At 41.4% G+C, this 14945-nt stretch overlaps 1 protein-coding gene across 4 annotated transcripts in view; it reads right to left on the bottom strand.

Moving 5' to 3' along the window:
• LOC119729197 (nucleolar protein 4-like) overlaps window positions 1-8252 on the bottom strand; it is a 32935-nt gene extending 24683 nt beyond the window's left edge. The window contains exon 1 of one of the 4 annotated variants that reach the window (XM_038201760.1): window positions 7172-8252. In XM_038201760.1, coding sequence (XP_038057688.1) covers window positions 7172-7219 — 48 coding nt within the window. In that variant the 5' untranslated portion in view covers window positions 7220-8252. The remainder of the gene's footprint in view (window positions 1-7171) is intronic. The other 3 variants (XM_038201757.1, XM_038201758.1, XM_038201761.1) reach the window with 3 other exon arrangements.
• Window positions 8253-14945: the final 6693 nt, after the last annotated feature.

Raw genomic sequence — 14945 nt, 5'->3', positions numbered from 1 at the left:
TTTTGCAGCGAGTGAGATTTCCCACTGTCTTCGGAAAAGACATGGCGAGCGATTCTTCTTTTTTCGTCATGCGTCAGAGTCTAGTTAATGACCTCATTAAAACCATGCGACCAGTGATGTCTCGATGTCGATACTGAGAAAAAAATAAGTGGTTTAATTACGATCAAAAGAGGATGTATGCCCGCCAGTTTTGCTTTCCTTTTAAGGACTTTCTTTTATCTCCTCGGCGATTTTCTGGTCCCCACAGCAACACAAAGACTCTTAATTTGAGAACATCAGGGTTTGTTTGATTTGCTTCCAATCCCAAAAGGGATGTCTTCTAATGCTTCAGGGGATAATGGAAGAAGGGTGGAGGAGTTTTAATGAGACATTCGCCAAGGCCGGCTGTGCATAATTTGACACTTGCCCTCGCTCAAGCGCTTAAACCCATTGCTAATAAATTTCCTCCACATTTATAAATCATGGTGAAGTAATTTCCAGCTTTTTTTCCCCACTGCTCCCGGTAGAACAAAATATTGCTCTTTGAAACTGCTTAATAATTGTTCCTACTTGTTTGTACTCTATTCTTATAGAACCAGCCCGCCACTGGATGTGTTCTGTGATATTTCCATCATGCATAACCCATCCCACAGCGGGTGGCAAAATGGCCGCCGCTGCCAAAACGCAGGTCACTGTCATGTTAACATGATCGCTACATCACCTCATGGTCATTGGAGCCACCACAACCGGTTCCGCTCAAAACCACCTATAGCCTATAAGAGAAAACATAGTGCTACCGTGCAACTTTCCCGTCATTATCGATGTCGCCCGTGATATATTGCTCGTTTTACAGACGAGAGCAGCTTGGCTTTTGGACCATGATTGATAACTTTAATCAAATTTGATCACTCATTGCTTCATAATTGGTCTGGGAGTATTAAATTAGGATGGACCGACAGGCTGTTTGATTATCATGTACACATCAATTTGTGTGCGCATGGTGTCTCTAAAATACGAATAATTTTGATCAAGTTTTTTGGTTCGTATTTTTTGACCCCGAAATCTCGTGGTCAGGTAATACTCATTGGGCATTTCATGTAACAGTGAGAAAACAAAATGATGAGAGTAACTTATTGTAGTATACAGTAAACAACAGTGCTATCGCGCAGGCGCAGCACCAGGTGCATCATGGGTAAACAAATCTAGTCTTTATACTAAGACAAGATAAGTTTGCGGTAGCACCATGTGAATAAATCTCTTTTGTGAGTATGTGTGGTTCTGAAAAGAACCAACATAGTCTTTATACGAGGCGACATTTAGAATGTGCAAACAGCTTCGATCATCACATTTTAATATATCGTCGAAATATCCAGTGCCGTTTTGGGTATTCAAAACGATCGGAGAATGACAACAATCCGTCACCCAAACACCAAAGATGATTTTTTTCACTAATTTCAAAAGCTGCATTTCCAAAGCTGGATTTTTTTTCGGACAGTCATACTACCAGCGTCTTTTTCCAACTTGTACCTTGCATCTTTACAGACCAATAAGCACCGTGCACTGGTCTCAACCCATTGCTTAAGATAGCCTCTAGTCATGCATCGTTCAACATGATCAAGTGATCATAGGTCTATTGAATTACATTTTTTTTCACTAGTCTGGGATGTCTCTCGTCTCTTCGCTTGACACAAAAGCCGATAACAATTTTGGGCTCGCCAACTATACTGCTGATTCATAGGGCCAAGGCGATATAGCATGTTCTTCAGTAGGCCAACGTAAAGACTGATTCTATATCAAAAGTAATCTACGAATCACAGAAGAGCGAACTTTGCCATTCATTAAATTCGGTGGGGTTTTTTTTTACCAGATGTAAAACATCTTGATTTTGTAAACATTCCACAATCGATTCAATGATTTTCCAGGTAAAGGTTCCTGTTTTCAGAGAAAAGTCACAGATTTGTACATAAATTAAATTATTTGAAGCTGAGGTTTGGTAAATAGATTACAAATAAATTGTGTGTATTTATATAGGTAGCACCGTTCAGCATACTTTTGAAAATTATGCATGCAAAGGTCGAGTTCGCATCCGCCATGCATGGGTAAAATTATCATCGATTTTACCATTATAAATTTGAATGGTAAGTTCAAAAAGACGAATTAATTTGCAACTGTGATTAATTCTCTTGCTTGTCTACTTTGATTTCCTTCGGTTGCAAAAACATCTACAAAAAAAACGATTTTAAATTGGACGGAAGTCTTGAATATTATTTCGTGATATTTCTTTCTGATCGTATACCACTGCTTCGATGGCAACACATTTGAAGACTAATTTTTACACCCCAAGCGTTTACCCTAAGGCACTCCGAGGGAGCACATTCCCATGTTCAAGGGTGCTGATCTTTTGACCGTCTGCACCCTGTTTTGTCTAAAGCGGGGCATTGTTTTAAGGTTGGAACATTTTTGCATTGGAAAAAAAGGTAGAAAGAATGTAGTATCCAGACGCCACTCCTATATGGAGAGTTGAGTGCATTTTTAAAGTATTTCCTAACAATTAGTGGAAATGTTTCTCAGTCCCAGATTCATGTCTTTTCAACATTTTGTGCAATATAAACTGCATGACCTTCATTGAGATAATGTATGTAATGAATAAAATGGCGTCAAGATGCAACATTCTTTCCAAAAAAGCTAGCCCGGTAAAGATGAAGATTAGCTTTATACTGCGTCAACTATGTGATTTGGAAATCAAAATTCGAATGAAAGTCACTTCATCTCCCAACCAAACCGTTGCACGGGTATTTTCACTATAGGGAGTTTGATTCATAAGAAGGTGAGAGTAATAATAAGGCTTGCCACAGTATAAAATAACACGCGGGAATATGATCCATCTTTGTGGAATTTGTCTTATTATTTTGGAGAGTTTGTGTTGCAAGGTGCCTTATTCTGTGTCCCGTATAAATTCCCAAGCCGTGCACCGGTCTTTACAGAGTATTTGCTTTGCCCCCTCGCTCTGCCAAAGCCTCGTGGTTTTAACCCTAAAAAATCTTATGCTCCGACACCGAGGACAAATCATTTCCAAAGCAGATTGAATAAAAAATGTAATAAATCCCAAACCCTTCTCAAGGAAATACTCTAGAAAGAAAATATTTTGGAAGTTTGGTCTAATCTTGTTTTTAATAGACGCTTAACAATCACAGGGAATTGTTAATTAATTCCGGAACATCCCTTCAACAAAATGCAAAAATATTTTAGAGATTAAAACGATGGGCGACCTAATTAGTATTCATTTTTTTTAGTTTATGTTCATCCAACAGATTTTTGCTGCAATCCCAAAGTTACAAAGAAAGTCTCATTATCTCTAAGTGGTTTATCATGGTAAAAAAAATAACGTCCATTTTTTTTCTTTCTTCCAAATGTTCGTGTGAACTTTCTTAATCAAAACTTTGACTCTTTCAACTTAGAAAATTTACGAAGACTTTTTTCACGGCTATTTGTTTTTTTTTAATACAAACTTTCTCAAGCCTGTTTTTCTCGTTCATGCGGTTGGCAAAATTTAAACCCTGTCCCTTCCTTCTAAAATCATAAAAGGATCCGTTCTGGATCGACCCAAAACCACACAAGATTATAAAAAAAATATTGCCGCAATCTACGAGACCGAGAAGTTATGAGGCCCAGAAGAGGAAACGTGCATTGTTATTGCGCAAAGTTGTAACCGACTATCGCGCAATTTACATCATGGGACTATGACGTTGGAACAAACGAACGGAACAAAAAGAAATTGGAAGAAAAGTTTCCTCAGAATTACCCCGTTCTTTTTTTCCCCAAACGAATCTGTCCATCCCCTTGGCGCTAAGAGTACATGCACCATCAGAAACCAACTTGGGTGGGAATTGTTCCGTCAAATAAAGGGGGGAAACGCATCGAGACTCGGTAGGGGATTTCACAAACGCACCAAACACAAAAGCAGGACAGCCCGAAAGAGGAACCGATATGTTCTCTTTGCAAGGTCCGCGTTTATCTTGCATGGTGCCTCAGATAAAGACAATCAAACGGGGTATTTCCGTGTCCATATTATCGGGGAGTTTAAAGGCATTGTCCTTTTTTTTTAGTTTTCGAGTCCTCTTCAGTGTGGTAATAGTCATTATCTATTCCACCAGTCCATATGCATGCCTTCCAAAAACTTTGTTGGGAGTTTTTTTTTTACAGTCAAGTTTCAGTTTGCGCTCTTAGAAGTTGTATCATAAACCGAAGCTGGGGTGGTTAATTCATAGACCGTTACTTATTTTGTGTTTTCTCCGATAAAGGAATACATTTCTTTGAGAACCTGATTCAGCCAATATTTGGAAATTTTATTGAAAAAAAAATCTAAAACGTTACACCATTTTTAAGGGAATTCTCAGGAAAATGGTTTAGGAAAAAGTGTAAGTAAGCGCTTGACGGTTTTTGTTAATGTTATTCCTGTGGGGTGTTTTCCAAGCTCAATCACTCGCCAAACATTTACATTAATGAAACCATTAGCTGATACAACAAAGACCGAGGAAGAGGCTCCGTCAGTTGTGGGCCTAATGGTGGCCCCATGGATCCCCCTAAATTAGAAAATTCTTGACGAATTTTAAACAGCTACTTTAAACATCGAGCTCAACCGATACACCGAGTGCAACCTACACAATGTTTTCTATTCGTATGAAAGCGATAGTGACGTGTCTCCAAAGTTAATACGTCAAATCTATCCACATACAGAGCTAACTCAACGGAATATTTATCTTATTTCTCTCCCCGATGCACAAACAGCGAACAATAATACTCTTCAAAAAACAATTGCAGCCAAGTTGTTATCGTTGTAGGAAAAATACAGTGGACAAATGTTTCCAAGGTAATTCCAAGATTGTCTATATACCCCTTTTGAAGCTAAACATTAAATGCAATTCTCCCTTTCATCATCCGGCACATGACGGTGATTTCAGGGGGAATTTGTTCCTGATTCCCTCTATACCAAGCTGAAAGTAAAACTTAATTCAGTTCAACTGTTTTCAGGCAAACATAAACAGGTCATAGTTGATATCAACCGCATCTTTGCTTTCAACACCATGAATATTTGCGACTTGCGATTTATCTTTTCAGAAAAAATACAGCACACTTCATGACCAAACAAAAAAATGTAGCCTAATTTTTCGTATAAAGTGTCTTCCCAAGCTCACCAATTGAAGATCTGCTTGATCAGTTTCTGTGATTGTGTTGTTATAAAAGTTGTTGTCTCGACTAGGGGTCAAAATATCCAGTCATGAAATCTGCGTCCAGTGTAAAGTCTACATGGTACCCTCCCTAGCCCTCCGCGCTGCATCCAAACCATCATCCTCCCCCATCCTCGCACCCCGTCCCTCCTCATCATAATTTCTCCCCCGTCGGTGGTCCCTCCTTGCGCCCCTCTCTCCCCCCTCTACGAAAATCTTTCCCCCCTCTACGAAAAATTGAACCTCTCTCGCCCTTCCGTTTCGCCTCATGCTTATTGCCCGTCTCCCCCCCCCCTACACACTGCCGAAAAAATAGACCCGCATTTTGTAGTCGCAGGGGCTTAACCTCGACACAAGGGGCGAAGGCTGGAACGGGGGGAAAAATCATAATTATGCGGCGAGGCAAAACTGGTCATCCGCCAACTAACAAAACACATTACATATTTGGCCGAGAGGATTTTTCCAAAATTTTACACACACACACAACTCACACACGCGATGGATAATAATGTGTATACGTGTATTATACATGACATGTGTTCATCATCCAACAAGGGATGTTTCTGTGATGACTCCGAGTTGAGGAGGGCGAGGGTGGATTAGCAGGTGACGTGGACATCTAATTGGGAACGAAAAAAAACTGGGTGTGAGGGGATGAATTACTCCGAAAACAAATAATCCTGGCTTGTAATTAGCACCGCTCTCTGCCCACACGAAACTGCCGAAACACACCCCTGCGTTGCCGGCTAAAGTCCACTCACACGAAAACCGATATTTTCAGACTCTGTTGGTTAGCAATAAATTAGGGCTAGGGAAAAAACTGGCACTGGCGACGACCCCCACAAAAATGGAAATTATTAATACAGGTCCTCGCTAAAAAATATATATGGGTTTTTACACGTACGTGCACAAATCCAAGGCCTTTTTGCGATTGTCGTTGCGAGTTGTATTGCTTTCTACGTTCACCGTGTACCTCCGGATTATTATGAGTGTGAATAACAAAAACAGAAAATATGAAAATATAAAATGACCTGCGCGCAATGCGAATATACAGAGATATTAAATCTCCCCTCATCTCAACCTCCCCCGGTACTGGATCGCATGTATTTGCATATGAATGAGGATCCAGGAATGACAGACAAACGATAATGCGCGCCAGATGGTAATTACTATATAGCGGGGACTGCGCCGCACCCTCGCGCGCGCTGTATCGGGTCCTGTACCCACACCGCTATGGCCAACCGAATTTCCCCGTTATCTTGTCCATATGGATCGCCGATTCTACCCCTTTCCCGCGACCAGCCCCGGCCATAATTCCCCCATTTATTCCGGGGAACATCACCCACCTACCCCCGGAATATAAATGGAATCCTTGCCGCCCGTGATTATAAAATTCCGGTTCGGATATTTCGGGGTTTTATTTTTCGGAGGGGTGTCGTTGGCGGGTTTAATTACGGCGTCTTTATACCCGCTCGGCCGCCATGTTTAAAAGGCTATACACCAAAGCGCATCGATGCAGCGGGTGGAATTTCTATCCGGGTTTCGACCGAGGATGGTGTGTTTGGCGAGGAATTAATCTCTCCTTAAATTAGCATTATTTCTAACGACCGCCCATGTTGGGTAACAATACTTTTTTTCCCTCAACATGGTATGAGTTGAACTTAACGATGACGTATAGTGATAGGAGCAGTAATAGACAGGGTGGGGGAGACAGTAAGAGATGCGGTGGGGAGGCAGGGAGGACAACATCCTCCATCTCGCTGTATTTTCTTTGTATTTTTCCAGCTGTGTGTAATGAATCGAGATCGAATGACATCTCGGCAGATTTTTTCCTTTTTTACGTTCATCAGCACAACAGCCAGATTACATGAAATGACTTGCACCATAGATGCACCGTTTAGAGTATTACACAGACCCGAGTGAATAAATTGGTACTACTATCTTGCTACGTCATAGCACATTACCTCAGTTGCCTTAGCGTGTGGTTTACGTCTCAAACCTCTCTTCCACATTTTGGATGCTGACTTGCCGAGTCCAATACGCTTGTCTTATGTTGAAGTCCAAAGGCACAGCGTCGGAGCACCCCTAAGAAAACTCCCAGCCCGTCTTGATTTTGTCTGTTCCAGAGGTGACGACCAGCTGTAATCACCGGTGAAATCCTTGTGTTTTTTTTTGGTGACCAGCGCGTGAAGGGGAAACTCTGATGGGTCGACAACGGGGTGCTGCGGGTAGCCGTGTGGTGCGTGGATATCGGTAAAGGGCTGGAGCGACCACGGAGTGTTGTCGAGTAATATCCAGCGGTACGTACAAGGGGTAGAGAGAGTGAGCACACGGGCAAAGCAAACTCTGACGGCACACTGCGGTACCGACCCTGGCTCAATCGATACGGCGGAGGTGACTGACAAAGGCTTTGTTTTTTCGTGGAGGGTACTTAGCCGTGCCCCTCTCTGAGCATGCGTAGGGGTGCAAGAGATGTTCCGCTCGTGACGTCATGGAGGTACAGCGCCGGGGAGTGTGGTCGGATTGTAGTGGTGTGTATGTGTAGCGTTGTGCGTACCGACTCAGCTCAGCTTGCTAAATGCGATGGGCGAGTGGTTTCACGGGTCCCTGCCGGCGGGTGTGCTCTCGTACCCCGATCCTACCGCGGTCTGGTCGACTCGTTCACTATAAATTGCCGAACGGGGTACACACACACTCACTCTAAAAAAAAATACATAAAAAATAAGAAGAGCGCTCTGACTGACGAATGATAATGAGTTGTTCACTCGGGGGGGGGGGGGGGGATAGGGAACGTGAAGCTGGCACCTCGGTTTTCCCCCGCGCTGCCCCGGGCATTGTAGACCAGTGATGGAGTAGGGGGGAACGAAGTACGGGAAAAGGGGGGAAAGACGGGGACTGAGAGAGAGGGAGGGTTGAGCGGTCCAACTCGAGTCGACGCAAGGGGTGCCTTATTGACCTCCACGGCCCCCGTTCTTTACGGCCGCTCCAGCTAATTAGCTGAGACTCTTTGTCCCGTGGATTCTGTTTTTGGAGTGGCGGGTTGGATAAGGCAGCCTCATCAACTGTGGCCTTGCCACTGTCTCTCAGACACGCACTCTCTTTCTTCCGTCATTCTCCGGGAAATCATACAATTTCTCCTTCTCTTCTCCGGTTGTCAGTGGGGGACGAAGGTCCCCCTAACCCTTACTTCTCGCATAATGCTCGGCAGGAGATTTTTAATCAGGTGAAATAAAATCTGCGATCGTTTTAATACTTTGCGCAATGAATAAATAATTTTCATCCCGAGATTCGACAAAAAAGTCATTGCTCTGTAATTATTTTGTCAACAAATAAACTTCATCTCTCCATTGGTATATAGTTTTTACATTTTGTGAAAATGATGTTTTAAAGTAGTTCTAATCTTGTTTTTTTTCTGACTTGTATATTATTAAGTGTGCATTATGTGTGCATCCCATCTCTAGAAAGTAATTAATTGAAGTGTAAATTGAGTTGGGCATTGCAAAGGTTCCCTTTTCGTTTTCCACGATTTTTTTTTTTTGAAATGCAAGTTGAAAAACTTTCAAAGACAGTGTTTTGTCAAAGGGAGTACCCGTATCTTGCCAACATCAGGACTCGATGTTATAACTCCCTTTGTTGGCTAGATGCGTTGGGATTAACTTTTGGGATCCGGAGCCAACGAGACAAAAAAATCACATGACAATGCGTCATGACGCCTGGGGTGCGGTATATAGTGGGAACCAGCGAGTTTGGCAACGCACAACGAAAACACTCGCTGCATATCATCTGTTAGTACGTGTCACATGCACACAATTATGACGTAACCATCAGTCCCATAATGGGGAAACAAAAACAGTGACATGCAATCGGGGAATTTTGCAATGATGTTTTGCAAAAACCGGGGAATTTGGCAAGGATGTTTTACAATGACGAGGAAGCTTTAAAAACGAACATATCATTGCCAGACTGCAAATGAGAATGATTTGTTTTATATGAGTAGATATATATATTTTTGTGATTTATTGAAATTGGAAACAGACTATTGTGTAGCGTTTAAAACAAAACGAAAAACTCCCTTAATTATTGAGCTTACTGTATGGTAAATTGCTACACTGGAAAAAGATATGAGAAAACAGTTCAGCAATGCGATATGTTAATGGTCTCGACTTAATATTTGGATAGTATTTGTGTGTTTTTTAGCCGCCAATAAAACGTGATAATAAAACAAAGCCTTTCGCTGTTGATATTGCTTTTATTTGTTATCGGGAATGTTTGTTGTTATCAACAATTCTTCAACTCCAAAGTCCACCGAGTGGAACAGATGGCGAATAGTATTATTTCAGTTTTAGTCATATAGACAGTAGAAATAACTCTGTCAAAATTGTCTAGTAGTTTATCTTGAATTAGAAAAAAAATCCTGAGTAAATTATATGTAACAAGTTGTCATAAATACCGTGAAATGAATTACAAAATTTAAATTTAAATTTGCAGTTTTATTGTGGATATAAAAGGATGTTTCACAGACTCGGAACAGAATCTTAACACCTATTTTGGTTTTGTAAGGGCGAAAAACTAGAACAGAAACTCTCACAAATTTCACACAAACTTTAGCGGGACAGCACAACAGAATATCAAATTATTAAAGCAGTTATCCGTTTCACATTTTTCACCAGTGCATGTTCACATCATGAGTGCTCCGCACGACATGTTCCGCGTCAGTTCCCCGTGTGCCTCAATTCAGCCAACCCAAATGCCCACATAAATCGTCAATTAATATTATTCTCCAGTGACATTGCCAGTTACAATATGTTCCACGTAATCCTTTTCAAAAGAAGAAGAAAAAAGGACAGATAAAAGGCCTCCATACATGTGCATATGTGATGAACTGTCTTGTTGGCACACACAAAAAGCCCCCCTCCTTCTTCCTAAACTACCCCTCCACATTCGCCATTATTATTTTTTTCTGTCTCGAAAAAGGAAGTGACCTTTTGTTGCGTAAACCGGTGCCAGCATCTGCATCCTTGTTCTGTCGGCTGTGCCCGCTTGCTCTAATGGATCCGAGGGACCAGGGGGATATTTTCAATACTAACAGCAGCCCAACGGGGGAACAGGACACACACACACATAATAATAACGCTGGCTTCGCTAAGACAAAAATCCGGGTACACGCGCGCAGGGTGAGATTCCGACGGCTGTTGCATACCGCGGGTCTGCGCCTGCTGGCGATATTGTATACATTTTGTAAATTTTTGTTAAAAATTTTGAAAGATTTGTTCTCTGGACAGGGAAGTGGTAAGTAGATTAAGTAGGATTCAAGAGTCGTCTATGAATACAATGGGCACAGCATTTTCTGAATTTTGGAAACACTGATTGTCGAAGCATTGAAGGAATAGGAAAAATATATGTTGTTATTTGAAAAACGCTTTGTAAATACTGGTCGCTCTTAAAATACCAGCACTAGTTTATCTACTCATGAACCTGCCTCCATTCAACCAAGAAATGGTTGAAGAACGGGTCGATAACTTCATATTTTCGTGATAGCAGTCTTTAACGAAATTTGACAACCATTACCTTATTTGTACTTTTATTCTGTATCTAAAAGGTATCACTGCTTTATCTTACTTGCCCTTGCAAAAACCTCTCTTAACTTGAAATAAAAAAGAAAAAGCAACACTGTCCTGTAGTAGACACGAAAGAGCCGTCGTGTCAATCACTCCCTATTTGACCACCACGCGAGCGGTCACGGGTGCCAAGGGTTACGTGGCGCGGGGGCAACGAGCCTGGCACGCGCCGCTTGATTTATCGAGAAGATTACACGGAGAGGCCCCGCTGAAAAGCAAAGCAGGACACCCATATAGACACACTGGGAGAGCGGTAACAGTTTATGGTGAGACCATGGTGAGACAGTGGGACCGTGGGCACAATGGTGGGAGGATTTTTTGTGACATGACCCTGGGAACGAAATCGTCCTGACCGTAGCGGATTATGACCGTATAAGGCGCGCGTCAATCGGGTGCCAAAACAGGCGCACTGTCCAGTTCAAGTTTCTCCGCAATTCCGCTAATTTTGGGTCTACATTTCGCATATTTTTGGGAACAGATTCACTAGTTACCAAAAAGGAACTTGAGAGATGAAAGGTCTGGTTCCCAGGCTAAAGATGCCTCCCTTTGTTTGTAAATAAAGTTTTAAGAGTGCACCCTCTTCAGGAAATAACAGGCAGGAAATGTACTTGAAAGTTCACTGTCCTCTATGTATGATCACGTGATACTGTAACCTGCGTGGGACTGCTTCATGAAGACGTTATTTCAAATTAACGAAGTTCAAAGTTCGTTCGTATATCCATTCTGAAATCTTTTTGTCACACTTCTTTTCCCAATTAAATGTTTACATTCAATCGTGTAAAATCATATTTTCTTGTTCTGTTATTTTAGTGTTAATTTTTTTATCAGAAAAAAACCCGAAATACGACCGTGCGTATAAAGGATATCTGATACCTCACACAAATGATCAAATTCGTGGAAGAAAATCACTGAATCACCAGCAATGTGCCAGCGAATAAACGAAGAGGCCAGTTTAGCGGTTCACCAGGGCCAAATTCAGGGTTGGAAAGGTGACACCAAACCCCCTCTGCACTTCCCGATTACATGGCCTATCAACCGGGGAGTTTTGGAGTGCTCTTCCTTCCGGCTTTGCTGCAACCTCAAAACAAACAAAACAAAGTTTCTGTGGCTCCAAACTTCGTTCGTTGGAAACATTTAGTGGCTTGTGGTTCCTGATTATGCATGGACAATTTTGTATCATGTATTTTAATTCAGAAACAACGAATCACGGTCGATGATTGTAAGACAACGTGTCATGCACCACGCGTAATGCATGCACGGCATTGTTGTAATCGCATGCTAATTATTTATTCAAAACTTAGAAGCCTCTTGTTGGTGCACTTTGCAGGGAAAACTTACTGGGGCGTTGGCCATTTTCTTAGTCAATTTACGTTGGGGTATTTTCTTTTTGAGTCGGTGTGTTCTCATTCAGCCTCGCGTCTTCATTGTTCTTTTTGCCGGCAAGTGTCAACCAATCTCATGTGATTTATGTGTATTAAATTGCTCAACAGTTATTCTTGTACGTCTTCTCAATTAGGTTTTTAAAAATACTAATTTGATACAAAATTACGAATCGCACTTTACTGCTTTGGGTACTTTTTTTGGACGAATATTTTGACAAGTGTGTCTTATAGACTGGAATTAATTGTACATGGTACATTTTTTTTACTATAACCGATATTAAATTATAAGAATTAACAAGAGGATCGACATTTTGACTGCAGGGATTCGATTTCCAGTTAAAGAAAGTGACGGGTAAATTCCGAGATGTCCTTCGGCCGGCTTTGGTTCCCCCCGTGACAACCGGAAAGGAAGTCGTTGGAAAATCTCAGGAAATCTCCAATTTGCGTCATAAAACCTCGGGATTTCTCGCAGGAGAACGCCCGAACGTGTGACTGCGCGAGGGCCTGAGAGTCTAACATTGTTGCCTATGGATATCAGTTTTAAAATGGCCGTAGAAATAACGCTGGATACATAGTTCGCATTTGTATACCCGAGTTTGTGGGATTGTCTATTTATACGGCATGAGTCGTCTGGTACCCCGAGGCCACATATGGGAATATGCGTTGGTGTTGCATCCGCTGTCGTGATTTGTGAGCTGTAAAAAAAGAGCTGTATTCCATATGGGCCCTACGCCATTGGCGTATAATGCATTCTATTTTGTATGGAGTTAAAAGGGTCTGTCGTCTTTGGGAATTCACTGGAAATTGTACGTTAGTAAGAAGAGAACAAAACGTAGGTTGGGTTTGCGGAAATGGCAACGGCCCGGATGTAAAGGTCAAAGGTTGAGGACGAGCCTCTGTCTGCACACTTTGAAGTAGTTGTTGTACGAAAGCTTATGCAAACTTTCATTCCAGTTAGTCATTTAAAGTGCTACCCTTTACTTTTATGTACTTGATTTTGCCTGACATACCCATCACTTTTTATATTAATTATTATACACTATGAAACTTTAAACACCACGACCTCATTTTTTTTTATCCTGCTACACTCAGTTAATTTTTATTTCAGGAAGGGGAGGGGACTGCTTTCACCCTTTTTTGGGGGGGGGGGGCGGATTTCAAGGTAGCGGGCGCCTGCACATTTCACTTAACAGTCACAGTCGGGCATGACTGAGTAAGCAACTTATCTTCACTTTTATTAGACTGGCCCGATAAACTTTGCGTTTCACTGATCACTTTCAAGTGAGATCGCCGAAATGGTCCGAGGTATACCAGCAGGAGTTGTCAGGCGCTGCATGCCCGGGTAGTTTGCTGAGGTGTCTCGGTGCGTTACCTCCATACCTCTTGACCGCTGTCAACGGTGTCATTTGTCACACTCCGCTTGTCACAGGAGTCACTTTCAGGGATGAGATTGCCAATTTTTAAAAAAGTCTGAAAATTGATGGAATGTCTGAAAGATGCATATTGCTATATAGGCCTACTTATAAAATAAAGTCACTCTCTTAGATTCAAAAAGTCTGATTTAAGACAAACGTCTAAAAAATCGCATGCCTGGTTACCTGATACGATTTGGACACAAACATCAACATGATAAGAAGATTATGTTTTCTGAGCATGTTCTTCTAACAAGCCGTATACACCAAACTGTAATTATATATACGTTTATTAAAATTACTAATTAATACAATTCTGAAAGTCTTCGAATTTTCGACGTTCATCAAAATAAAGCACAATTATATGTCATGTATTATTTATGGTTTAAATTTTATATTAATGTTCGAAGTTATTCTTAAATGAAAGGCCTATACTCAAATTTATCTATTTTTTTCCGGAGAAACGCAACCCTCAAACAAAGAGTAATTCTAAAGAATGCTACCACTTGTCATTTTTTGTTTGTTATGCAGATGTCCTAAATGGATCCAATTTGCAAAGTCCAGGTTTTAATGGACTCGCGCCGACTGCTTGTGTGTTGGGCGATGTATCTGAAAGTAACAATTGCTAAACCGCAGCAGATTGTGGTCCCACGAAAATCGATAACTCTCTGAACGATATTGAAATGCATATTTTGATTCAGTAGGTCAGGGGAGAAAAAAAAAAAAATTTTACCCCAAACAAAATCAGATGCTATTTGCGATGAAAGATTTTCTCCAAAAATTGTCTTTGGTCAGAAAATTTCTATTGCCTTCTTTCACTCTTATTGTCGTAATTTAAATGCTTGTATTTTTATGTTGCAGTTATGCTCTAGTATTAGTCTATGGTCATCAATAATTCAATTATTCTAATTCCACGAAAGACAAACAAGCTGGATGCATATTTGTCGCAGGTGTACGACATTTGGACCCTGGGGGTTATTCCTCATTACGGTCTAGCAAGTATACATATTGTTATTAGAATGACATCACACCAGAAGGAATAATAATGTGGATTTCTGGCACCGAACTTTACTTCCCCTAAATCAACATTTCGGACAGGTCTTTTGTCAGGCGAATCACTTTAAAAGGGCTGTTAAGACAAGGGATGAATAAGCCACTAAATAGAGTCCCTTCCTAGCCAATTCTGGGTGGATCCCCCTCGCGACTGCACCCCTCACATGCCACCGGGCAGGACCGAGTCATCACACCCACCTTGTCCCCATTACAAAGACAAGAGGACACCATTCATACCTTGCTTTATGATGCACGGTCATCTTTATTCACGAG

This window comes from Patiria miniata, unplaced genomic scaffold (genome assembly GCF_015706575.1).
Source record: "Patiria miniata isolate m_02_andy unplaced genomic scaffold, ASM1570657v1 HiC_scaffold_20, whole genome shotgun sequence".
Lineage (NCBI taxonomy): Eukaryota > Metazoa > Echinodermata > Asteroidea > Valvatida > Asterinidae > Patiria > Patiria miniata.
Note: the sequence above shows the minus strand (reverse complement) of the source record. Positions and strands in the feature narration are given on the sequence as shown.